The sequence below is a fragment of the Dipodomys spectabilis genome, unplaced genomic scaffold, assembly GCF_019054845.1.
Source record: "Dipodomys spectabilis isolate Male_0828 unplaced genomic scaffold, ASM1905484v1 ptg000197l, whole genome shotgun sequence".
NCBI lineage: Eukaryota > Metazoa > Chordata > Mammalia > Rodentia > Heteromyidae > Dipodomys > Dipodomys spectabilis.
The window spans coordinates 17,027,895-17,055,714 of record NW_024870874.1 but is presented as its reverse complement, the minus strand read 5'-3'; the positions used below and the strand labels follow the sequence as shown (position 1 = coordinate 17,055,714).

Below are 27,820 nucleotides of genomic sequence, written 5' to 3'. Positions count from 1 at the left end.
TTTCTCTTCCTCTGTTCTCCTCCTCTGCCCTCTGTTATTCTGTCATTTCTCTTTCATTTTGAAACTGTCTTGCTATATTGTCTAGTCTGGTTTTGAACTCTTGGACTCAAATGATCCTCCTACCATAGTCTCCTCAGGCACTAGGATTGTTGGCATGTATCAACATGCTCAGTTATATCTTTCTATTTATTTTGTTTGTAGTTTTTGTCTATTTGTGTGACATTTTTTCTGTCTGAGTTGTGCACAAGCAACAAAAGACTTGTAACTCATAACTTGATAGCCTTTTTTTTTTTTTGCCTTTCCTGGGGCTTGAACTCTGGGCCTGGGCAGTGTCCCTGATCTCTTTTTGCTCAAGGATAGCACTCTACCACTTGAGCTGCAACATCACTTCCAGCCTTTTCTGTGATCAATTGGAGATAAGAGCCTCATGAACTTTTCTGACTGGGCTGGATTTTAACTACAATCCTCAGATCTCAGCCTCCAGAGTAGGTAGGATTACAGGTGTGAACCACCAGTGCCTGGTTTATGGACTTAGAGTTTCTGAAAAACTGAATGTGAGAGAAGGATAAAGAACATAGTTTTCTATTTCCTTAGAAAGGTACTTCCAGGGCTTAATTCAGTCTAGTCACAAACTCTGGACAATCATCCTTAGGATTTATGAACAGGCAACCAAACTAGACACAAACCCTTAAAAAATCACTTAATATAAACATAGCTCATTTTTTCAAATCCATGGTCTTTATAGGAACTTGGGCTGATAGGTCTTACTCATGTTCTACTTAATTTTCAAAGCTTCCCTGATGTGATTCCACACTCTTCATTATTTCTTACTACTAAAAACAACTAAGCCACCAAGTTCCCATTAGGCTGCTCCATGCGCTTCCCTGCAATGTTCTGCTCAAATTCTGCATCCTTTAGGGAACTGCTACCCCAAGCTTCATTGACTTCCATTGTCTCTAAATGATGGGTTCCACATCTACATCTGTACCTCCATTTCTAACTGTCTACATAAAAAAGCATAGCAGTACCCCATCCTCAACGTGTACCCATTCAGGCCTTAGATATTGTTGATCATACTTATAAGTTGAAAGAAGAGGTGAAAGATGGCAGTTCCTCCAACTTTGCTCTACTGTGGATCCATACCAATTTATTTTGTTTCTGATCTTATGTAGATAAATCTCACCACCTTTATGAACTAGAATGTCACAGTAAAATCACAATAAAATCATTAATGACTTAACTTCATAGATGAAGAAGTTAAAACACCACTCCCAAGAGCGGAAGTGATTTAAATAATGTATTAGCATGTATTTTTCATTATCCTCTACATTTACTAGTACAATTTTCTTGAGGAAAAGTATTATTGTATTTTGTGCATTTTTTCTATCTATAGTATCATCACTTGGTTTTAATTTGTGTTCCACACAGGATCAGGAATGGGGCTGGGCACACAGTGAGTGCCAAGGAAGGAATGTTTGGATTGAACTGCATCCCTGCAGAATGTGAACTATTCAGAACCATTGAATTTGCACTTGCGTGAACCCCTACCTGACTTAGATTGGCCGAATTATCAGTGAACAGCAATGAGCCAGAAGACACATTCCAAGTGTGTAGTCTTGTTTGCTTACCTAAATTATAAACACCACTTTATAATGTGCAACACAGCACCATGAGCTATGTTAATCACAGAGCAGACTGTCATTAAATATATTTTAATTGGTTAATCAATTGTAGATCAAAAACCAGAGCTGGATCTGTGTTTCACACAGCAGTTAGAATGCCTTTGCCAAAAAGAAAGCCTTAGGCTGTTGTAGACAAGCACTTATTGGGCTGAGAAGCCACTTTGCATGTAACGCCTGGCTTTTAAATTGGCCTTGACGACTGGAATACTTCGCTGCCTTTTTGGCATCCAAGAATCATTTTGATAAGTACTGCAATAATGGTTATGTTAGATGATTAATTATTGAGTACTTACAGCAAAAGGATACATTAAAAAAAGCACAAGCTGTAAGATGTTAAGATAGAATGAATTTATTTTGGTTTGCCCACAATGAGACTTCTACTCCCCTCGGGAACACTTTTAAGACCATTAATTTTGCCTGAATTAGTAGTGCAACTGGTAGTCAGTAATGAAAGCACCCATCAGAGAAGACCATGAGGACACAGTCACATACCGGAGAAGGGGCTTATCAGAGGGGCTGACAAGGCCATCTCCATCACAGGAGAGGGAGCAATTTGGCTTCTTTCCCTATTCAGGGGCATCAATGTAACATTGGTGCTAGAGATGGGAGGTATTCTGCATGGACAGCTAAGTCTGGGTGGAGAGTGGGGGACCTATCCTGGGAGAGTTCTAGGGTAGGGTGGAGTTCAGGTCTGGGTGGAGACTGTTGAAGTGGGAGGAGCTGAAGGCCTGAGAGGGAGGGCACACTAACAATAGATGAGAGCTAATGTTTGGGCTGGGAATGTGGCTTGGGGTAGAATGCTTGCCAAGTATGCATGAAGCCTGGGTTCAATTCCTTTGCACCACCTAAACAGAAAAAGATAGAAGTGGCGCTGTGGCTCAAGTGGTAGAGTATCCAGCCTTGAGCAAAAGAAGTTCTGGGACAGTGCCCAGGCCCTGAGTTCAAACCCCAAGACTGAGGGGAAAAAAAAAGTTAATATCCATGAGCAGAATTGGATCCTGGATTTGGGATTATTTGCACCAAATGAATATAGCTAGTTTATCTACCAAAAGCATAGTTTAGCTATTTCTACTTTTCATATTTGGTCCTCACGACTGTCTTTATTTTTAAAAGAAAGAGAGGTTCAGTCGAGGTACTTGCAGAATTCTGTACTTGAGTTAGTTTAACTTCCAAATGGAACCATCTCTAAAGAGGAAGGGGACCACTTATTTGTAGTATTAGCCTGATTTTGGTGATGAAAATATTTCACTAAGGGCATGCAGCAAATGGGCTTAAAAAGAAAAGGAATCCAAAATTTTATGCTTTATTATTCAACATTGTAATTTTTCTCTTACCCTTTTCTCCTAAAGGGATCTGGTATCTAGTCGGGGATAGAAGTAAGTCAAGAAACAGAATGAGATATTAAAATATTTGCTATTGGAGATTCCTTTTCTACACTAGTTCTAGAAAGAAAATCCTAGGCTGCGGTTAGAATAATGAGAGCAGACATCCAAGCAAGGTCAGCGGGACTTGTAAATTTCGATTTGAAGTTCCATGAACTATGTTCCTTCTCATGGATTCATTGGCTAATTAACACTGGCCACTTCTGGCTTTTTTTGGTGGTTAATTGGAGTCTCACAGACCTTCCTGGTGGGGCTGGCTTTGAAACACAATCCTCAGATGTCAGCCTCTTGTGTAGCTCCTAAACTTAGCTGGGGGAGATTGAGAACATGCTGAAGGCCAGGACTCTGAGTCAACAAATGCATTGAGATGTTCTGCCTCTTTTTCAGGGTTCAGATTGCCACACCAAAGGCTTCAGAAACTACCCCAATTAAACTCTGGAAACAAAACACTGATGATGGTGACTTGGTAAGTGAGTAATAAGCATTCTGGTGTCAGCTTTCTTTTGGGTTGCTTAGGATACCTTACAAATTGGCTCTATAAACTTCCTATTAGAAAGCAAAAAGGAGTAAAATATCTACATAAAACAAGGTTAATTTATCTCACTTAGTGAAAGAAAAATAGAGGCATGGAAGTGAGAAATACACACACACACACACACTCCAGAAACACAAAAAACCTAGGAACTAGAAACCTATTTTGGGGACTTTTAAACCCAGACTTACCTAGACTTCAAGCCTACTTCTTGTGCCAGAATTCCATTGCTTTCCCAAGATTATCATATTCAAGTGAATTTTCCGGATCAACTTTCACTTCAACTGCCAGTGATAATTCAAGTCAACATAACAAAATTAAAAACATATTCCAATTTGAACGTTCTTGTAAGTTTAAGTCAACTGCTGGGAGATAATTTGGGAACGTGAAGCAATACCTCAGACAACTTCAGAAGTTAAAACATTTTCCTTAGAGAATTTCCCTCCTAAAAATATAACAAACCTTTAAGAGAATAACTCTTCATACCCCAAATGAAATATTCCTAGACTTCTACTGATTATAAATAAATTCCATGTGTTATAGTGGTGAAGAGGGTTTTTAATACATTTTTGTTTTGAGCACATAGACTTGTTTTCAAAAGACAATAGAAATAAAAACATTGTATCTATGGACTGATACCATATTTCAGCTCATCTTTCCTAAAGGAGCATATGGAGTGACTAGGTCATTGCTTTTCTGGTGTTTTATCCAATCCTCAAGAATGCCCACTGCGAGCATTTTCCTCCTGTAGCATAATAATGTTACCTCTCTCATGGTTCTGTTCCTTTCTTAGTACTTCCCTTTCTCCATATGCCTTCTTGTTTTATTCACGTCTAGTGCATATCTCCTATCCTCTGCACCCCATCATATACACTATCTCCTTGGGGGACATGGCAAGCTTTAAAAAGGTGGATCCAAAGACAGGATTGTGCTTTCTTCTTTTTCCTCCCTTAATTTCAGAGCTTTTTATCTACTTGTGTTTTTCTACCTTTGATTCATCCTTAGACAACTTAAAGCTAAGCAAGCCGAGAGGCAGCAGTTCAGGGAGCAGCAGGAAGGCAATGGAAGAGACCTAGCAATCTTCACTGCCAGACAGGACACCAATAGTCCATAAATCACCAGCACTACCTCCAGTACAACAAGCAGAGTGGCAGACAGCAGATACCGATTCTTTTTCACATTGTCTCTGGATGAATCATAATTTGCAGAGATCTTTTTTTAAAAAATTGCAAAATGTGCATCCTTTGTGAGGGTGCCACTCCCAATTCAGTTGGTAGGATTGTCCTTAGCGACACCCCCCCCCCCCACCTTGTACCCACGACCTTTAGGTTGTTTGTTCTTTTGTTACTTGCTTTCTCCTTCAAGGTTGTCTGCTGCCATGGTGACTGTCTGCCTGATCTGACTCCTGTAGATATGGAACAGGCAGAGGAGAGGGTGGGATTCTATGGAATGATTTGTCCTGGTCTGAATTTTGGTGCTGCCCTTGTCTACTTCACCTTCTAACAGCGTTACCTGACATTTGCAAAGGCTGCCCCAGTTTCCATGTATAAACCTCCCTGTTAGAAGGTCACAGAACCCAGCTCTCCTTGCTGTGACTCTTGTTCCAGAAACCCATGCCCCAACACCTGAGGCACAGTGTTCTCTTAGTGTACACCTCTTTGTAGTGACGACAAGGTGAGGTGATGAGTGGAATGAGGTGCCATTTGAACTGAGAATGTTGGTACATACCTGTAATCCCTACACTTGGAAGGCTGAGGTAGGAAGATCACAAGTTAGAGGACAGCTTGGGCCACAGAGCTAATTCTAGGCCAATCTAGACTCTGACTCAACTAATTAAAATTTTAAAAGATTGGTGTGACTTGAAACCACTAATTCTGATTTTTTTTGTCTTTAGGTTTTTGATACGGTTGGGCCATCAAAATTTACCCTAGAGAACAACCGGTATTACGCAGTCCATCCAAATTTGGTAGGTGGCATCTCTCCCCCAAGACCTCTAAGGGAGTGTCTCAGCAGTGCAGAGGCCACTGCACAGTACTCCAAAAGCCTCCATAACTCCCCTGCCCCCTTCCTTCTAGGACAGGGAGGCAGAGCAACTGCAGAGATTTAGTCTGAGGTCCTACCTGGCATCAGGGTGGTGAAATGGGACCTGGAAGGAAAGTGGTCTCTGCAGATGGGTGTTTTTTGTTTTGGGGTTTTTTTTCCCCCCAGTTGAGAAAATACACTTATCACCAGAGAAGATATTTCGAATCCCTATTCCTCTCTCTCTTTCTAATCCTCCTGTTGAGAGAAAAGCAAACTCTGTGAGACTGCCCCTTCCCCCACCCACACCTTAGGTTACAAGCAGGGTTTCTTGAGGGCCTTTCCTTTCTGAGCTTATGAAGACCTGTTAAAGCAAGAGCCTGAGGAGAGGTGTTGGTGGGTGGGTGGGAAGACAAATAAAGGAAGCCTTGAGCTATGGTCCCTGTGTGGAAAGAAGGCCAATCAGGTAGAGCCACATAGAAACTACTTAGTTTCTCTCACTCTGTTGGGCATCACATTATACAATTTTTAAAAAAGATAATTTATTTACAACAATTTTATTTGTGTGTGGGGTGGAGGGGACAGTATGTACTGGGAATTAAACCCTTAATCTTGCACATTTTTGGCAAGTGCTCTACCACTGAGCTAAATCCCCAGCCCCATTACGCTTCTTTGCAAGACTTCGATCATCTTGTTCCTGTTCCTGTGGAAACTTTTTCAGTTGCATTTCCCTAGCCCCTTAGTTTATAGGCGGGGGAATGGATGTTCGGATTGGATAAGAAAGCTTCTGAAAGTTTCAGATGATACTGAAGATTATGGGTAGATTTGTTCGGCCCTTGCTTGCCTTGACCCAGTTTCTCAGAGGCCAAAGATTAGCTAACTGATCTGCTACTTTTGTCTTAGTCTAATCTTTGTCTCTCTGGAAATCTTTCTGTATCTGCCCAGGCCCTGTACTATGAGCCTTTAAAGCCCTCCTCACTGCATAAGCTTCTGATTCGAAACAGAAATATCACCAGCTTCATGTTCAAACTATCGGAGTTTGATCAGGATATGACCTCACTGATCATGACCAACAACCCACTTCCCAGCTATGTCAATCAGGATAATGATCCAAAATACTTTTCCAGGATGATACTCCAGGTAATGGTCCCTAAAAATTTAGGAGTTCGCTTGGAGAAAGGAGCTAACTTAACCCCAAGCCTCATACTTGAGAAGCTCCCTCTTCTTTCTCATTCCTGGACATAGGTTATCACAAAAGAGAACCTGGAGGGCCTAGGAAACATTTGTAAAATGCAGGGATAATATGGAGTTTTAACTGGAAATTGGGAATCTAATAGGAGATCAATAAACAGAATATATAAACATAATTCTACTATACCAGGATATGTGGATAATCAAAGAATACACAAAATATAGAAGTAATGTAGAAGGGAGAGCTGTGGCTCTGTTTGGGAAAAGGGAATCATAGGGAAGTAACTCACAATAAAAGAATAGGAGAATGTTCCAATCAGAGCAAAGTGTGAAGGCTTAAAGATGGGAGAATGTGAGGTGCTTTCAGAGAGATTTAAGAGAGTAAATGGCAGGAGATAAAAGGGTGTAATCAAATTTGTGTTTCAGGAAGAGTGTTTTGCAGGCTGAAGAAAGGTACATTAGTTGTGGAAAAGACAAGCCCCAGAAAGATTAGTTATGCTATTACTATAATAGTCAAGATAAAGAGATACTAAAGGTTCAAATGAAGTCAGTAACAGAAGAAGTGAAGGGAATTGATTTAAGAGATATTTAGGAAAGAGAACAAAAGAAAGTTGTTGACAGCCCTCAAGGCAGGTTTAGTCTGAGAGGAAAAAAATAAGTAAAAGTGCAAACAAAAGATTATTGGGAGTCGGGTATCCCAAGGCATATCCTTATAATATAATGTGGTGAATTTGGAATTAGTGTTTGTTTAGTTGCTAAATGAATGACTGTATTAGATTCTTCTTCAAGTGGAAGATTGAATGCCAATATCCAATGTTGGCAAAGGAATGAATGACTTCATTGCCTGCCTGTGTTCTCTTGGGTCTCAAATTTGTGTTCTTTGAAGGTAAGCTCAGTGGGTATGTGTCATGCTAGTGGGTATAATGTGCTCTGTGAAACAAATGCCAGGCCAGGACTGTCTCCTTGCTCAATCCAGAGAAGGAAAACAAGGCTAACAGGTAGCCTGGATACAAGAGGAGCTTTGTAGACCTTTGTAGACCCTTGAGGTCAGAGGTAGAACCAAATCATACCCATGAACATATTGTCATATCAATTAAATTGGATTAATGGATGGTAAGGCTCTCTGAATGGTAATATCTAGCATATACAATATCTACGGTGGTTCTTCATCCATATGGTAGCCTCTTCCTTTCCTGAGAATGGCAATCTTTGTTGAACCTAGAATGGAGTACAAGAAAAGCATTAATGTCCAGACTTACATGCTTTAGAAATAGTGTGGGATCTAATAGTCAAACTGTGAAATACATAGATGTTTCTTTCACAGTTAAATGCTTGGCCCAGACACCTTACATTGGGCAATGAAAATATTAAGGCAATGGAAATGGGAGCTAAAATGGTACACAGAGGGAGGCCATAAAAGGACCTCCACGAGGAAGAAGGGCAGGTGGAAGTTATAGGGAAGGAGAGAGGGAAGGAGGAACAGATGGAAATGGTGGGGAGAAGTTAAGGAATGAACAAGAGACAGAGAAAGAAAGCAGACAGGAGGCAAGCAGGAGAGATGTGTTAGTGATATGCCAGGGTCAAAATAAGATGGTGGTCCTTGGGGCCATCATGGATTCTTTTTTTTTTTTTTTTTTTTTGGGTCCGGTCGCGGGGCCTGAACTCTGGGCCTGGGCGCTGTCCCTCAGCTCTTCAGCTCAAGGCTAGCGCTCTACCACTTGAGCCACAGCGCCACTTCCAGCTTTTTTCTTTTTTCTTATGTGGTGCTGAGGAATCGAACCCAGGGCCTCAGGCATGCAAGGCAAGCGCTCTACCACTGAGCCAACTTCCCAGCCCCATCATGGATTCTTAATAACTTTTTTGTTTTCCTTTGATGAGGTTCAGTTCTGCTCTTGTTTTGTCTGGAGTCATTAGCTATGACTTAGTTCCTAGCATATGTTCTGTCATTAAGACACTTATTAATTAGGTAACTTGAATTAGATTCTTATTACTTAAAACTAAAGCTTAAAGAGAATGAGTTAGAATTTTTTTTAAAAAACAGACATAGTTTAGCAACAGCAAGTATGTTTGAAAAGATTCTAAAAGAAAACGCCCAATATCTTGATTGGTCATTCATTCAACAAATATTTATTGAGCACTTACTATGAACAATACACTATTAAAGGATGCTAGTGCTAAATCAATGACTAAGCCAAAGCCTTTGCCTTTATGAAGTTTAAGTGTAGCAAGGTAAACAGACTATAAGCAAATAAATGTGTCAGGTACCAGACAAAGCAGGACAAACAGTAGAATGTAATGATGTATGAGGGGCAGTTTTAGATCATGGGGTTAGCTAAGGCTGTCAGGGGAGGTAACCATTTTGAACAAATGGGGACAAGAGATGTTCCCTGCAATGCAGCACCTGACATTTTGTCTTCATTTCAGACTGCCATATATTAAGGGAAAATAAAGATAAATTTCAATTTTCCCAAGTGAGATAAATTGGAAAATGAGATAACTCAAAGCCATGCTATAAGAAGAAAAGTTCAAGATATTGACTATATTTTAGCCTGGAAGAAATGAAGTCTAGGAGGACAATGATAGATTTATTCCATTTTTTTGAGGTCTGTGGAAGAAGCATTCGATTTTTCTGTTTTGCAGAAAAATAATGATTGGTTAATTGAAAATGAAACTACATTTCTTCTTCTTTTTTTTGGTATAGGAAGAATGAGTGCTTGATTGTGAAATTATAGAGGAGACATGAGTGTCAGTTGAAGAGTCAGACTGGAATTAAGACTCTGAAAGTCTTTGATTCTATGACCTTTAGGAATGATAAAATTATTAGCTTACAAATCCTCCATTTCATGCCTTTCATTGCAGACAGAGAAAGGAAAATGGATAAGGGCAGCAATCACTAAGAAAGGAAGGTAGAAGCTCATGGATCTATTCCCTAATATATTGCCACATATTTGATTCCCAGGTGATTTACTGATTTACCCTTTCCAAAACCATATCCTCCTCCATTCACTTCCAAGGTGTAGTAACTAGCAATGAGGTAAATAAATATTATCCTGGTATCCCAGTTCTCACTTCCCTCTCCCATAGGCTTTGTTGTACCAGTTTAGGGAAATTATAACAGTCCTGAAACTCAGTCCAGCCTTTAAATTCCAAGGGACTCAGATCTCACTTCCTCCTTTACTCTTCTTGCCTTGCCACAGGAGATTTGCTGTCAGCCTAAACCCACTGAGAAAGTCTGCCTACCCAAGATGCCTCAGGAAAAGAAAACAACCTTCCCTTTGAAAAGGATGGACGATTCCACACTCAAGAAAAAACAGTGGTTTAGGTGATGGCAGTGGGCTGCTTGTACTTATTTCTTCTGTCTTGTCTTTATGTTATTCTCTCTTTCTAATACAATTCAACACAAAAGGAGACTCAAAGGGGTTTGGGATAAGTTTGTATTGAAGAGGGAGCAGTGAGAATGTTCTTCACATACTTTTGGTCATAGGGAACAGTCCAGCCATATAACTATAAGACAGTTTCCCTACCTGACCTTCAACCTCATTGAGATGGGGCTGGGAAGGTGGCTCAGTGGCAAAGTGCTTGCCTTGCATGCATGAGGCCCTGGATTCGATTCCTCAGCACCACATAAGCAGAAAAAGCTGGAAGTGGCACTGTGGCTCAAGTGGTAGAGAGCTGAGGGACAGGACTCAGGCCCAGAGTTCAGGTCGCACGACTGACCAAAAACAAACAAACAAAAAATCTCTTTGAGATGCTAATAAAAGAGACATAGCAATGAAAAACTCAAGAAGCCAGTTTCTAGAATGAAGGGAAGGGCTGAATTCTATAGTCTGTGTTCCGAGGACACAAACATACACACACACACACACACACACACACACACACACACACACACACACACACACACACACACACACACACAAGAACAGGAGTAAACTCAGTATGAGTTAATAATTATAGTATCACCTTGACAAAATTAAATTTAAAAAAAGATTTGACTTAGTTCCCACAATAAAATATCCTTGTTAATCATAAAAAATTAGGACAATACAAAGATAAAAGAGGTTTTTATTTGAAACTAGCTATGTAGCTTGGAGAAGATAACAGATTCCCAAGTATCTGGAAGGTTTGCAGTGTCACTTCCCTGGCCACTGAACAACAATCCCACTCTGTACCAATCAACACTTCTCCTTTGGGATCTCTGAGGATGGAATCAGTTTAAAGTGATTGGTGCCATGAACTCCCACTCTAGGATTCCTAAATGGAGTGCATATTTTTTGTTGTTAAGGTTTTCTACTGACAAGGATTTCAAGAGTGAAGGGAAATACTCAGAAGTCTATGCTTTGAAGAAACAGAAAAAACTGTACCCTAAACTGGTCTTTGCTCCAGGCTATGGAAAAGATACTAAGAAAGGAGGTAAGTTCTTTCAATGTTGCACTGACATGAGTACTGGAGATGGATGTGGACCGGACACTTAGGAATTAAGGAAATTAGAAGGTGGGCAAACTGGTATATCTCATGCTGATTCTGGACACCATTTTCCTTGTAGCAGAGAAGTTATAAAGTTCCACATTTTTCTTTGGGATGTTTGGGGGAGGCTAGGATAGAACGGTGTGGAAGAAGGTATAATGAGAATGCTCATCTACTGTCTTATTTAACAACACTTATGGGGTACCTACTAAGTGTTGGTCACTTATTAAGCACCAAAGACAGCAGTTACAGTATGTAAGGTAGATGGACTAGACCAGGAAGGACCTTGGATACTACATAAATACAGGCTCAGCCAACCTCAGTTTCTTCATCCTTACCAGAAGGATCTCTCTCAAGTAAAAAAATATTGGTCTAGGATTACTGACACCACTCTACCTAGCTCCAAGCAAGAGGAAGAAGATCTGTCCTTCCCCCCAAATATGTTTCTTTTACAAATATTCTTTTCAGAATAGTTAAGTAGGAACACCTATGTCTTTCAGGAGAAACTCCATCTTGAAAGTACAGGTTGAGCTCTAGAAGCCAGCTAAGGCAAATATAATAAATTACATGGTACATTTAGTCAAGCTGGAATTAAATCTTAAAGGATATTATTTAAGCTGAGGCACACAAGTCAATCTTAAATTATAATAGGGGGAGCATTTCTCTAAGATCTAGAATCTAATCTAGATTATAATTTTGCTAATTTTGAAAGAACGTGATGTGGTTGATTCACATTTAAAGAGAACACTTAATATCTGTCTGTAGCCTTTTTTGTTGAGAGTTATAGTGACTGCAGTTTCTCTCAAGAGAATGGAGTGCTTCATTTACTTAGTACCTAAAGAGCTGATTATGGTGTATTTCCTAAAGAAAGACAGACCAGGTAGGAAGCTGAACTAGCCGCTGCACTGCAAGTAAGAGATAGCCAACATCTGCACCGCCCCCCCAACACAATGTGTACCAAGTATCTAAGCAAAGAAAGATCACACCAGAAATGATTAGGTGAATGGTGAATTCTAAGACTGTCTATGGGGCAGAACAAAGAACTTGAACTAAGATCATGGCAGTAGGGATAGAGGGACAGATTCAGGGGATATTTACAGGGTAAAATGCATCTCCAGAGTGGAGAGGGGGGGAGAGGTAAGAAGATCTCACAATAAGAATTTCCAAACCACAGGCAAGATTGCAAGAATTTTGCCACTGAAGCCAAAAGAAGAAAAAGTCTGTCAATCAAACGGTCAGACAAAAAACCCAAACAAAACAAAAACAAAAAAGAAACCCCAATATATATTTTGAGAAAAGGCTAAGCACACGAATGTTCAATATGCATTGACTTAGTTAAGAGTGACTTAAGTGTCAGTAAGAATGCAGATAGAATAGTTTGAAAAAGGCGAGACTAAGGAAGACTAAATTGGCAGTGAGTTTGGCTGAGGGAAGGAAAGCAGAATGATAAAAGATGGTTGGGAATGGCAGTCCATGGTCTAAAAATCTGTATAAATTGGGTAAGAGTAAAGAGCAACTTTTCTGGTCCCTTCAAGTGGGTCTTTTCTCTCTGTCCTCTCATTCAGACCCTTTCTAGTACTTTTGGAGGTACACACTGATCAAGATGTCTTGTGCTTAGTCGTAGTTTCCAAGCAGCCAGAGAGCCAAGAAGCACCACGTTCCCAGGATGTTTGGGAACCGCTCACATTTTCGACTCTCCTGGAACAGAAGCCCACCAGGGACGCGCCAGGGGAAAGCACCTTCCGCTACGGAAGGGCCCAGCAGTGGATTATCAAGAAGGCCACTGTCACTAAGCGGTAACAAGCCTTTCCAGCCTCGCCACACTCTCCCATGACTGGCTAGCAGAAGTCACCAACTAAATAAAACAGATTGTTGCTGCTGTGGGCGTGGCTTGCCGCCGGGACCGTGCGGGAGCGGGCGGCTGGGCGGGGCGCGCTCCGGGGCAGTTCTGGCTCCGCCCCATGCGGCACAGGCGGGGAGGAGCAAAGGGCGTGCCTGCGTCCCCAGGGGGCGAGGGCAGCTGCGGCGGCCCGGGAGGGCGGGCCTTGGCCCCGAGTGACAGCCCGTTGGCCCAACCGGCGCAAGAGCACAAGGCCGGCCTTCCTGCAGTCTCTTCCGCTTGCCGTCAGCGCCTGGGACGGTTGCGGTGGGTCTGGGGCGCTGGGAAGTCGTCCAAGATGATTAAAAAATTCGACAAGAAGGACGAGGAGTCTGGTACGCGCAGGGCTTCTGACGCCCACCCTCAGCCACGGGGACCCCCAACCCTCCCTTTCCCTCGCACGCCGCCACCTGCTTCCCGGACTGGCGGGGCTGGGGGCGTGGGCGCCGCCGCGTGAGGGGCCGTCCGCTCCGGCCGGGGGCTTGCCTGTGGCCCCTCCCCCGACTCGAGGCCTCCCCGCGGGCCGCGCGCTCCCGCCCCGCCGCGGGCGCCGCCTCGAGCAGCTCGGCCGCCCCGCCCCAGCCGGGGCCGCGTCCCCGCCCCCTCCCCGCCCTCTCCAGAGCCCCTCGGAGCCGCCTCCCCGAGGACCCCTGACGGGGGGCGGAGGAGCGCTGCGCACGTGTCGGCGGCCGGGGCGTAGGGGAGGGGGTGCAGGGGCGGTGAGGCCCGGGCCGCAGCGCCTAGTTCTCGGGCCTGGGGTCCGGGCCCTGTGTGCTGTGTGTGTGCATTTTAAGTGTCTGATGCTGTTGTCTAGTCTTCTGGTGGGCCTTTGATTCTTGTTTGTTCCCAGGGGCCAAGACCACCTCCTGGGACCCAGCTGATTGAATGCTCAGGCCTCCAGAAATGACTTGGCGTCTTGATACCTACCTGTGGTCCACATGGGGAAGATGGCAAGCCAGTTCAAAAGATATAAATACATAAAAAAGGAGAGAAAGCTCAGTGTTAGCTGGTCTCACAAAGTGCAGTGGAGATTGGGTTAGTGGACCACCATGGGAACTGTTCAGCTCTTGTGAAACTCTTTATTTTTACCTCTTAGTGTTGAGACGTGAAGGGCTTGCTTTGAGGGAAATAAAAAATGCTCTATGAGAATCTTCCTTTGGTTACTGTAAAAATGACACATTTGAAAATTAAATAGGTCATATGTGAAAATTATGTATTTGTAACATTCATGGGGGAAAAAAAGAGGTCAGAATAAAGACACTCATTTGGGGGAAGATTTCTGCCAAACAAAAGCCCAAGATCTAATAGTATAGTGATAACAGAACTCATAACCGGAATCAAAAGGGTTTCCTTCCATTTGTGTGCATATTGGTAATGATTAGCCCATTGATCACCAAATGATCACCTCACTTAGGTGAGCTTTCCCAAGCATTCATTACCCTTCTCTATAAAATTGGTCTTTGTAGGGCAGCTGCTGAGGATGTTCTTTTGTTTGTACTTTAGGTAGTGGTTCCAATCCTTTTCAGCATCTGGAGAAGAGCGCTGTCTTACAGGAGGTATGGTTGGAAATAGTTTGTGCTTTTTCTTTTTAGTTCTGTTTTAGAATAGTAGGCAGAGAACCACTGGGATATTGTGATAAGGAATACAAACTAAGAATGTCGACACTGCTATGGGGAGAGGGTGAAAGATTGAGACTCATTCTCCCAGGGGTTGGAGGAGCAGCTCAGGTGGTAGAATGCCAGCCAATGGGTGAAAATATCAGATGCAGAGTTCCAGTGCTAGTCTTGGACAAAAACAAATCACTCTCCCTAATTTTGTTCAAAAGTAAATAAATTCATTTTCCATTTATGTATTAAAAAAACAAGTAATTCAATTGAGTTCAGAGGCTATAGATGAGGAAAAAGGAATATTTCTTTGTCATAGAAAGACCTCAAACTTAGAAATGCAGACACTGTGTTTTGTGTTAGGAATTTTAAATGTCAGAGGATGTGTTTAGTACTGGTTGTTGGAAGAAGTTACAATACTAAGCTCACTGTGCTCATGGGATGTAGATAAAGATTGGGGTTCTAATGGATAAAGCCCATAAAGCTGAAGTAGTTAATGTAAAAAATGAATTAGAGCCACACTTGACAATTGTATATTACAGTAAACAGAACTGTAGACAGGTAACATTATTTGGATATTGTATTAAAATATTTATTATAAATTTGTGTGATCTATGATAGAAAAGGTAAGCATATACTATAAGAATATTTTTAATATTTCCATAGGCTCGTATATTCAATGAAACTCCCATCAATCCCCGGAGATGCTTGCATATTCTTACAAAGATTCTTTACCTACTCAACCAGGTAAGTTATTTAGATTTTCTTCATATTTGTGTTCCAGAATGAAATATTACCTGAAATGAGGTACTTTCTGGAAAGTATATTTATAAATACACATAGTTTTAAAATCCATGATATTTTATCATAATAGGAACATACTCTTCTTGAGCACAAGAATATATGTTATATATTTCTTTTTAGATTCATAAGGTATTAAAATAAGCAAATAGTAGATTCTTGATAAACATGATTTGAATTTAACATGTACTTGCTGGAACATACGATTTACATTGTACTCTAGTGCTCCCAATTTTTGCAGCATCTTGAATTCAGAGGTTTTTATGACTCTCCAAAAATATAGTGCACAGGTAGATAAACTTATGAGATTTAATCTTTTTTGTATGTAACAGTGATGGCTTTAAGTTTGATTTACTATTTAGATATTTCACTGTTTCTAGCAACATGAATCTGGGTAATTTAACCATGATAGCCTGTGTGTCCTCTTCTGTACTGAGATTATAATGCTTAATAATATAATGAAATAATACATATTAAATATTGAGAATAGTGCTGGACATAGTATATATCTTGAATAGTTTTCACTCAGTTACTTTAGCAAATTTTACTGCATACTTACTGTGTCTTACGTACTGTTCTGGACAGTATAAAGTAGATTCTGTGTTTTATTAGTGTTGCTGTTTTTGTGTTTCCTTAACCGTCTTTGATTCAGGCTGAAAAAATTCACAGAATATAGAGAACTTTAGAAAATATTTGTTTATGGATTTTATATTTATGCACTTGTATGTGTATGTGCACACATGCTTACATATGCCATATATTTCAAGTGGTTTACATGTGATGCCAAGAAGGCTAATTTCCAGTTCTAAGAGAATCCTAAGAGAGCATTTTCTCTTCTCTGTTTTGTGGCTGATGACCTAATCCAGAGATTTAATAATTTTTTGTGGTTTGCAAATGGACACTGAATAAAAAGCATATAATTTAAAATAGACTATATCTGCTCATAAGGTCATTAACTCCTTTGTGGTAGTATATTATATTTAAACTAAAGTCATACAGTGTGTCTTAACTTTCTGTAGTATATGTTGTGCCCAAATTGTCTAGGTCCATTATATAAAAAGAATTTTGAGTAGTCCAAGTTGACTCAGCATATCCCTTCATATTGAATAATACTACTTACATGGAGCACTTCATGCTGAAACACTATAAGGAAATTATCAAGCACAACATAAGCATAATTAATTGCACAAACAAGTTTGGCAACATTCATTTTATTTCTCCCTAGATCATGGTAGGCTTTATGGAAAAACATTTTTAAATTTCTACTACAGTTGAGAGAGCCATGTATTTACTGAGTTTCAACTAAAAAGTTGGGGACTTACATGAAATCTGAAGTTCTGAAAAGAGACTGCACTTATGTAGTATTGCTTTTAATGAAATTAAAACTGTTGAAATGGTAATAGTTTCTGTAGTTTGTGATCTGAAATGTCTTGAATATTAGTGAATAAGTTACCTAACACCACATTATTCAACAAAATATGATTCCCAGTTGGGTGCTGATGACTTATGCCTGTAATCTTAGCTACTCAGGAGGCTGAGATCTGAGGATTGTGGTTCAAAGCCAGCCTGGGTAGAAAAGTCCCCCATGAGACTCTTATCTACAATTAACTATTCAAAAACCAGAAGTGGAGCTGTGGCTTAAAGTGATAGAGCACTAGCCTTGAACATAAGAGCTCAAGGACAGCACCCAGGCCCTGATTCAAGCCCTACAACTGACCAAAAAAAAAAAAAAAAAATAATAATTCCCAGTTCAGCAACATTTGCAAGATCCCTAAATGACTTGTTAATCACATTAAGGTGTGTGAAACTCTCAGCCCATGTTTTTGAGGAATTGGAGCAGTGCTTGGGATAAGTAGCAGCTACTCAAACCTTATTAATAAATCTGGATCCTTCTCTTTTGTTTTGCTTCTTATTGATCCTCATAGATATGACTTTACAGTTGAATATTTATTATGCTCTTATGATACATCAAGCATTGTGCTGGGTGTTGTAGAAATGGATGAAGTATGATCTTTACACTTAGGCGCTGTAATAGTATTATCCTATTCTGATTAGAAACCACTTACTGTCATATTCTCCCTCCTTGTAAGTCCTCTTCAGAGAAATATAAACAGTTTCTGCTAAAAGCTTAGAGACTACTGTTCCAGAATTTCTAAGTGTGCTATGTGATACTGAATTAGTTTAAATAAGTGGATAAATGGCCATCTGGGATTTAAAATTGAAAGCCAGACCGATCACCACCAAAAGACAGAATGTTTATAACAAGACATTTCCCATAGTTTGAACGTTTTTTACGGGAATAAAGGGACGATCCTTAACAACTACATTTTAAAGTTTTAAATTTGTTTTAAATTTTACTCAGGGTGAACACTTTGGAACTCTGGAAGCTACAGAAGCCTTCTTTGCAATGACTCGATTGTTTCAATCTAACGATGTAAGTCTTTTAAATTTCTTTTAGGATGAAAAAGACTTTGATTTCTTTTCCCCAGGGAACTTAGAGTGTTCCAATTTAGGGGTGGTTGTTTGAAATTTCTAAAATTACTTAATATTTATCTTCATAAAATTTACAAATGCTTATTAAAAAGGCTTGCAAAAATGATAGAATTAATGTTGTATAGTACAAAGCCACAGATGTTCTGTTCTGTCATAAAAATGGCTTAGACGCTTAATGGTTAAGGTCTTAATTTTTAACAAAGATAGACTGATGTAGAAGTCAGTACACACAGTGACCATATCTGTCAATTCTTAATCAAGTTTCTAGTAGGCTGAGGTTGGTATTAGTCAGGAGAGTTGGCATTTTGTAAGAACTGGATATGGAGTTGGGGTGGTGACATGGAATAAAGAAAAAAATCTACCAGTATTGCTGCTTATTCCTCTCTTTGGATTACCCTAATCTTTTAGAGTATATGGCTGCTGCTTTTCTTCTGTTTTCTAAGTATGGCACATGTTTCTCTTCTTTTCAACTGTACAGGGAAAGGGATTGTGGGATATATGTTTCTCAGTTTTCTATTAGCATAATTGGCTAAGACTTGATGTTCTTTTCATGTGCACTACATGTCAGCACAGGTTATGTAGTACCCAACTTTTAGGACTTTCTGGGATTTGAGACTGGCTATGTGTCTAGATAATTAAAGGTTTTAGAAATAGTTCCCCAGGAAGGCCATCAGTTCTTGCAAGGCAGCTGTCTCAAGGAATGCCTTTATAGTACTCTTCAGGTAATAATTTCCTCAGACATTGAAAAAATGATGCTTGTATACTGTGGGTATGGCTCAAAGGATAGAGCACCTGCTAATAAGCTCAATGCCCCAAATTCAAACTCTATTACTACCAACAAAAGGAGAAAATAATTATAATAGTAAATATGGTAAAAGTTTACTAATTAAAAAAAAAAAAAGGACGATTGTATTGTATTGACAAAGGAGGCTTGGTAGAACTTAGAGATTCCAGGTACTCAGCTTTATTAGACTTTACCCATAGGTCTCCATTTCAGTTTTCAGGGTCTTCTTGCTTGCCAGTCAAGGTCTTAATTTTAACATAAGATGCTCTATAAGGGTATAAATTGAGTTTACATTGTAATTCAGTTACCTGTAGTCACTAGACATATCTATTAAAGTTAATTTCTGGTCTTTTACCCAGACCTTGAGCTGTATATTTAAAGTTCTAAGTTCATCGTTTCTTTTCCTAATGGGAAAAAAATGTCAGTGTACTTAGAAACAACTAGTGAAATATTTTATTTTATTTTATTTTTAATGCATTTTTCAGCCAGTGCTGGGTCTGACTGGGTTTGCACAAGTTAATAGGGTTAATGGATTATATATCATGATGGAACAAAAAGAATTGTTAGAGTCTGGAGTGGTAGTTCGATAATGAGATACTTGGAAATAAAAGGAGATATGGGATACTATTATTGATAGAAACTGTGACAGTGGTCACCAGTGGAGGGAGAATAAACCACTGGAAAAAGAGAAGGCCAAGGAATTGAGAAGCCAGATTGTAGAGTTAAGGTTTGTATGGATATGTGGATAGTATGTTCACTACTGTTTATTCCTGTGATAATACTAGAGAGAATAATAATGAACAAGATAGTAATTTTTTTAAAATAGGAAAAGTACACTGGTATCTCTATGTGTAACCAGGCAGGGTGGCAGATGATACATAAAGGCAGAAGCTTTAAACCCAGAGTGTTTTAGGGAAGCAAGTTGCAATGAAAGAAAGTGGGGTAATGATTTGAAATGATAGTGAGCAACAACTTGAGCCACTTCTCCATCTGTAGGCCTGGTATTATGAGGTGATATAAGAGAAAACACCCAACATTTTGAGAAAGCTGAGGGATAATTCTTAGGGAAGAAAGATTTTTTTTTTTTGGGTCCAGTCATGGGGCCTGAACTCTGGGCCTGGGCGCTGTCCGTCAGCTCTTCAGCTCAAGGCTAGCGCTCTACCACTTGAGCCACAGTGCCACTTCCGGCTTTTTTCTTTTTGCTTATGTGGTGCTGAGGAATCGAACCCAGGGCCTCAGGCATGCAAGGCAAGCACTCTACCACTGAGCCACCTTCCCAGCCCAGGAAGAAAGATGTTTTAGTTAGAGAAAAAAAATGAGAACATTCAGAGAGGAGTTTGAGGGAATAGGAAATTTTGCTGATGAAAGAATGTAATGGAGGGGTTTGGAATTTGTAGAAGGATAGAATATAGAATATGGTCTTTCTTGTTTTTATAGTGTCTGATGATTCCATTGTGAATCATTGTGATAGCTCTTCATTTTATTCCTAGGAAGTTTGTTTAGAGGTTTATAGTGCTTTTCATGTCATTGATTTTTTTTCCCATTGCTTTCTCTTCCAAACTAATTATGAAAAAAGAAAACATAATCAAGAGTAATAATAGAAAAAAGAGCAAACACAGATAAAGCAAGACAAAATATAAATCATATAATAAGATGGTATATGTATACTTTTTTATATTAAATGTAAACAAAGAACATTTACAAATACCAGTTGTGTAATTGATCTGTAAAATCAGACAACAAATTGGAATGGAATGAAATCATATAGACTTTTTCATTTTAATTACAGTAGAATAATATTCAAATTAATGAAAGAATGGAGAGGAAGAGAAAAAAGGAGGAGGGGGTAAAATGGGAGCAGAATTTTAAAAAGTCAGTGTTTTAATATTAAATACCTTATTTTATTGTTTTCAGCATATTAGCATAAAGGGTCTGCTGCTATAAATATAGAAAATCAAAATATGTGACACAGCATTTTTTAGACATTAGATACAAGGCATTCCAAGACTGACCTTCAGAAGGGATGCAAACTAGGTGAGCCCTGGGATTATATCAGTAATTTTCCCAGAGGCAAATTAACAGGCCTCAGACCAATAGGGCAGACTGAAAAGGTAGCCAATTGCCTTCTTTCTGAGTTAAGAAGACAGATGGAGGTTGGGGAAGCCAAGAAAGTTTGAATCTGTAAGACAGAATATCAGAAAGGAAGAAGGAAAAGGGGGAGGGAGAGAATGAAAGGTAGCCAACCATCTGCTGAGTCTGGATAAGAGTTGATCTATGTATGCATAAAGGAGCTACTCACAGTTCAGAAGAAAATCAGAAGGATACACAGCTTAGAGCGGTTCATGAGGATAGAAAGACTTTGTAAATACAGAAGATACCTGGTATAGTTCCCAGAAGGGTATGGGAAGATATTAAGTTAAAAAAAGAAAAAATAAAAAGTAATCCCAATTAATCTAACCTCATGCTAAAGTTCAATACTATAAAACTAGCATTTACAGTACAAATTTTGTGATGTACAACAAGTAATAAAATCAGACATGTAAACCAGGGATAATGGCAAATACCTGTAATCCCAGTTGCATAAGGCTAAGGAGACACAATTACTTAAGCTGAGGAGATGAAGACTCTTTGTTGAAGAAAAAGGTAAAGTCAGACAAGCAGTCATTCATAATCTGGAGAAAAAGAAATTCTTACTTTAATTTTTTGGGCAGTACTGGGGTTTGAACTTAGGGCATCATGCTTGGAAAACATTTATTCTACCACTTGAATTACATCCCCAGTTCCTTAAACAGGAGAAAAATGGGTCATTGGGTATAAATCCAGAAATGATAAAGGTGGAGTGGACAGTGGCCCTAAAATAATTAGCAATTAATAGTAAGAAAGAAGCCATAAAGAGGACAAATAGAACTTCCAGATTTATTTATTTTTTTTTACAAGTAACATGTGGTGTAGGTGTGGCTACTGCTGTTTATAATCTTAGCTACTTGGTAGGCTGAGATTGGGAAGATCATGGTTTGTAGCCAGCCTGGACAAAAAGTTCCTAAGACCTTCATTTCAACCAATAAAAAGCATAGTAGATCATAGTACCCATAGTGGGGCATACCTGTCATACTGGCTATCTGGGAAGTATAAGTAGGAAGATTGCTATTCAGGCTAGTCAAAACTGTCCAGACAATATGTAAGACCTTATCTGAAAAATAAAAGCTAAATTGGCTGGGGATGTGGCTTAAGCAATAGAGTGCCTGCCTAGCCAGTATAAGGCACTGAATTCAAATAATTCTTACATTTTGCATTTTTGTATTCAGCAGAATATAAGAATTGTTTTGTAGTTAGTGGAAATATTCTTACCTCCACCAAAAAAAACCCTACATAAAATAGAATACACTACATGGAATTACTATCAGATTAGAAAAAAAATAAGTGTGAAGTAGTACTAGAAACTAAAACAAAGCAGAAAGAAAAAAAAATAAAAAGAGCATCAGTGACTGACATGTGAGATAATACTTTAGAAGTTTTTAGGGGTCACTCAAAAATTTCATTTTGGGTTTTTGACTTACCAAAATCTAATATTCGTCTTCATCTTTTTTTTCTGCTCATGGGAAATGGAAAATCTCAGGACATTTTAACCTTAATTATATATAGACACACATCTATCTATCTGTCTGTCTGTCTGTCTGTCTGTCTGTCTGTCTGTCTGTCTGTCTGTCTGTCTGTCTATCTATCTATCTATCTATCTATCTATCTATCTATCTATCTATCTATCTATCTATCTTTTTTTTCTTTTTGCCAGTCCTGGGGCTTGAACTCTGTGCCTGGGCACTGTTTCTGAGCCTCTCTGTGCTCAAGGCTAGCACTCTACCACTTGAGCCACAGCGCCACTTCTGGCTTTTTTCTGTTTATGTGATGCAGAGGAATCTAACCCAGGGCCTCATGCATGCGAGGCAAGCAGTCTACCACTGAGCCACATTCCCTGCCCCGACGTACATATATATTTGCATACATAAATATATTTGTAGCATATCATTTTTTTGCTCATTTAGACTTACTCAGCTACTTTTTTTCCTTCCTTCCTATTCTGTACACCTTGCATATCTCTGAGTTATTGTCTGCAATATCCTTTGTATCTGAAGAATGTTTTAGAATCTAATACTTCCTAAACTTTATATAAGCTTTGATGTTTTTCAGGGTGTGAGTGCATCATGTATTTTTGTTTAAGAAATAGTAAGTTTCTGAATACTTTCTTACAGATTTTTTTTCAAATTTTTTATTGTGATTAAGTGGTTACATAATTTCCCAAATTTCACAGTATTGTGGGATAGTGATGCTCAGTTAAAGTCACAAACACATTCTAACTTTCCTGGAGCAAATTGTCTATCATGGTCTATAACATTTATGAGTTCTATGAGCTTTGCGATACAGTTAATTTCTTCCACATTGGGTGGTATGTACATTTCTTTTGTTTTGCATAGCATCAGCTGTTTCCTCTTTCCCACTTGTTTCTTCCCTCCCATCACTGCCATTAAGTTGCTTAGTTCATTTTGGTCAATGTCCAGTGCAGCTGATGGGTCCCGCTGTTATGTTTTTCCCTGATTCCCTCTAGTTCTGTGTCATCTTCCTGGTTCCCCTGTGGTGTACACATATATACCATACATGTTACACAGATACTTTTGAAAGATTATCTTTGGTATTCATGTATCTTTTAAGATTATATATCAAAATACATCTCTTTAGTGTCTTCAATCAACTAAAAAGTCTTTATAAATATGATATAGTATATATGTTTAATTCATTTCCACTTCCAGAAACTGAACTGCTGTGTATTTTGCTTATGGCTACTTAAAAAATTTTTGGATCATATTTTATCCAGTATTTTTGTATTTATGTAGTTTATTTTACTGCCTTAAGCACATTTTTGTTAAGACTGTAGCTGTTATTTAGGTTTGCCATTTTGTTGGGTTTGAGGAAGTATCTGAAATGTGATTTTAACTTCCATTTCCCCATTTCTCTGATGACTACTAATGTTGAGCCCCAATTTTTTTCTGTTTTAGAGATATATATATATATATATATATATATATATATATATATATATATTTACATCTCATTTTCTTCTGCTTTTGCATGATAGGTTTATTTATTTATTTTTTACTATGGGGGTAGGATTTTCTTTAGCTCTGAAATTTTGACATTTATTTCCCATTTTCTTCTCATGTAGCTTTGTATGTCTGTGGTCTGCCCTATTTTGGCCTCCTGTTTGATTATTTTGCTTTGTTAAATCATGTTTAGAATCCTTATTCCCCTCCCTTTCCTTAAGGGGCTTAGTACATGCCACCAGATTCTCTTTGTAGCTTGGACTGTGGAATTAGGTCTGATATTTTTTAGTTTCTTTTTTAAAAAATCTTTTGTTCTTTTCTGTTTTTCTTTCTTTCGTTTCCCCCTCCCCCACCCCTCTCTTGTCTTTCTCTCTGTTCTCTCTCTTCTCTCTCCTTACTCTCTTTTTGTGCCAGTCCTGGGCCTAGAAGTCAGGGCGTAGGCACTGCCCCTGAGCTTTTTTTACTCAAGGCTACTTGAGCCACATGTCTACTTCCACCTTTTTGTTGTTTAATTGGAGATAAGAGTCTACTGGACTTTCCTGTCCAGGCTAGCTTCAAACCAAGATCCTCAGATCTCAGCCTTCTAAATTGCTGTGATTACCGGTGTGTGTCACTAGAACCCAGCTTTATTTTTTAGTTGGTGTTTTTTTTTTTTTTACTTAAAAATTTTATAGTTATTTAGTAAGGAATGTGGCTGAACAGACTGGAGGAGTTTTGGGTCTGTTGGCATTGAGGAAAGGAGGGGATGGGAAATTTATCTGGAAATTTTGATAATTGACAATGGAATTTAGTTGTCTAATTACAAATCATTTGGGATTCAGGAGAAACACTGGCTTACCCTGAATTGGGGAAAGAGCAGAATGTGTACGTACATCTCTCCATTCACTTTGATGGTACTAGGATTTGAACTAAGGGCCTCATCCTTGCTGAGTAGTTACTCTATAACCTCCATAGAGGTTATACCTCCATAGCCTTCTCCATACATATACTTAAAGAATTTAAAAAAAAATGTGTTTTCCAGGATAAGCCTTTAACATGTGGAAAAAAAGCAACAACTCTGTTTATATTGTCATTGTATATGTCGAGCTCTCTGTAAAATGACGCTTCTATGTATTTCAGAGTAAGTGACTCATGTATTTAAGAAAATAGTAGTCTATATATTTTCTTATCCAGATTTTTTTTTTTTTTTTTTTTTTTTTTATTGTAAAGCTACTATACAGAGGGTCACAGTTACATGAGTGAGGTTATGAGTACACTTCCTCCTTATCCAGATTTTTAAAAATGCTGTTCCAGGGACTTGAAACTCATGGCCTGGACACTGTCCTTTAGCTTCTTTTGTTCAAGGCTTCTACTCTACCACTTGAGACACAGCTCCATTTCTGGTCTTTTTGAGTTGTTTATTGGATATCAGAGTCTCATTGACTTTCCTGTCCAGGCTGTCTTCAAACTGTGTTCCTCAGATCTCAGCTTTCTAAGTAGTCAGGGATACAAGCATGAGCCACTGGTTCCCAGCCTTATCCAGATATTTTTACAAAATTGTTTTTGGTGGATAAGAATTTTTTTAAAACTCTTTAAAGATAATCTCCTTGGGGTGTTCACTTTTATTTTTTAAAAATTTTTATTTATTTTTTATTGTAAAAATACTGTACAGAGGAGTTACAATTACATGGGCAAGATAATGAGTACATTTCTTATCAAGCATTGTAGCCTCCTCTTTTGTTTCCCCTTCTTATCCCTTCCCATCAAGGGGTGTTCACTTTTAAAGAATTAAAAAAAAAATTCCTGGGCTGGAAAGGTGGCTCAGTGGTAGAGTGCTTGCCTTGCATGCATGAGGCCCTGGGTTTGATTCCTCAGCACCACATAAGCAGAAAAAGCTGGAAGTGGCACTGTGGCTCAAGCAGTAGAGTGCTAGCCTTGAGCTGAAGAGCTGAGGGACAGTGCCCAGGCCTAGAGTTCAGGCCCCACGACCGACAACAACAACAACAACAACCACAAAACATTCCTGTGAATAACTTGTTACCTTTAATAAATAATTTTCAGCAAACGTTGAGGAGGATGTGCTACCTTACTATCAAGGAAATGGCTACCATCTCTGAGGATGTGATCATTGTTACAAGCAGGTATGTGCATAATGAATATCGAAGCTAAGATCCTTATTTTTATGTGCTGCTCTCTATTGATTTTACTTTTTGGACTGCCAATACAAATTCACAAGAATATCATATCATAAAGCATTCTTTCGGTTGTGGGGCTTGAACTCTGGGCTTGGGCGCTATCCCTCAGCTCTTCAGCTCAAGGTGAGTGCTCTACCGCTTGAGCCACAGTGCCACTTCTGGTTTTCTAGTGGTTTATTGGAGATGAGTCTCATGGACTTTCCTGCACGGACTGGTTTGAACTGTGATCCTCAGATCTCAGCCTCCTGAGTAGCTAGGATTACAGGTGTGAGCCACTGCCGCCCGACTTAAAGCATTCTTTTTTATGTGCAATTGTCATCATGTGAAAAAGTCTCTATGATAAATGAAGTCCAAAGGGAAATGCTACTAGGTTTGAGTATCTTAAAAAAATGTTCATAAAATAAATAAAACTGGACATAAATGATATATTGAATTAAACATTTACAGTTAATATCATTGCTGATTGAAAAGGTGCTGTCTGTAGTCACTTTCACAGATATCCAAAAAAAAAAAAAATCTAAGCAAAAAATTAAAAAAATAAACCTGGGCATGGTGGTTTGAATCTATAATTCTAACTACTTGGGCCTGTAATCCTAGCTACGTGGAGGGCTATGATTCAAGGCCAGCCTGAACATAAACAACAAAAAAAAAGTTTGTGAGATTCCATCTTCACCAGTGGCTGGATATGGTGGTATATGCCTATTACCCCAAGTACAAGGGAAGCACAATAGCTGGATACAATGTTGTGTACCTGTCATCTTCAATGACACAGGGAAGCTCTCCAATGACACAGGAAAGCCCAAGTAGGAGGATCGAACTCCAGGCTGGTATGGTTATAAGGTGAGAGCTTACCTTAAAAATAAAGCAAGCCAGGCATTGGTGACTCATGCCTGTAATCCTAGCTACTCAGGAGGCTGAGATCTGAGGATCAAGGTTCAAAGTCAGCTGGGGCAGGAAAGTCTGTGAGACTTTTATCTCCAATAAACCACTCAGAAAACCGAAAGTGGTGCTGTGGCTCAAGAGGTAGAGCGCTAGCCTTGAGCTGAAGAGCTGAGGTACAGAGCCTAGACCCATAGTTCAAGCCCCACAACTGGCAAAAAAAAAAAGCAATAAGAGGGTAGAGGCATGGCTCAAGAAGTAGAACCCCTGCCTCACAAGCACAAGATTTTTTTTATTTCAATCCTAGTAGTGCCTAAATAAATAAATAAATGAATAAAATAAAATTCAAGAATGAGTTACAATACTTTCACTCATTAGGTTGGCAATAAAACAAAAAGGCAGCATAAATGTACTTATAAGGAAGAATGATATTCTTTTACATAAGTGGTAGAGTAATAAATTGAGTTTTTCTAGGAAGTAGTTTGGCAGCATTTGTTAAATGACTGAAATGGTTTATCTGTTTGGCCTAGTATATTCACAGCTATGGAATTATCTTCAGAAAAATCCGACATTATACTGCTGTATATACAGTGATATCATAACACTATAAATGGTATTAAAATTGTTAAAATCAGGCATTATTAAAATTAAGTATCTGTGTTAATATTAAGAGAGATATTTTTGAAAATAGTTTTAAAACATCTTTAATGATATGGGAAAAATTTAATAAATTTTGTATAAACAGAAGTTGGATTCTATATATTTTATTGTAGCTTTCTTTTCAATGTATTTTATGTATCTGTGTAAAAATGTTGATGTAAATATACTGTTATATTATCA

General features: G+C 39.0%; 2 protein-coding genes across 3 annotated transcripts in view; both read left to right on the top strand.

Annotated features, from left to right (window-relative positions):
- Window positions 1-3,157: 3,157 nt before the first annotated feature.
- Window positions 3,158-13,073, top strand: Tsga13 (testis specific 13). Its single transcript, XM_042695903.1, has 8 exons — window positions 3,158-3,180; window positions 3,452-3,530; window positions 4,962-5,030; window positions 5,491-5,562; window positions 6,561-6,755; window positions 10,004-10,128; window positions 11,092-11,219; window positions 12,898-13,073. The coding sequence occupies exons 1-8, from the start codon at window positions 3,158-3,160 to the stop codon at window positions 13,071-13,073; spliced, it is 867 nt and encodes a 288-aa protein (XP_042551837.1).
- A 301-nt stretch (window positions 13,074-13,374) lies between these two features.
- Window positions 13,375-27,820, top strand: part of Copg2 (COPI coat complex subunit gamma 2) — a 108,898-nt gene continuing 94,452 nt past the window's right edge. Inside the window, exons 1-6 of one of the 2 annotated variants that reach the window (XM_042696073.1) lie at window positions 13,400-13,487; window positions 14,003-14,187; window positions 14,656-14,708; window positions 15,423-15,503; window positions 17,920-17,991; window positions 25,968-26,047. In XM_042696073.1, coding sequence (XP_042552007.1) covers window positions 14,091-14,187; window positions 14,656-14,708; window positions 15,423-15,503; window positions 17,920-17,991; window positions 25,968-26,047 — 383 coding nt within the window. In that variant the 5' untranslated portion in view covers window positions 13,400-13,487; window positions 14,003-14,090. Of the gene's footprint in view, window positions 13,488-14,002; window positions 14,188-14,655; window positions 14,709-15,422; window positions 15,504-17,919; window positions 17,992-25,967; window positions 26,048-27,820 lie in introns of both variants that reach the window. The other variant, XM_042696074.1, reaches the window with a different exon arrangement.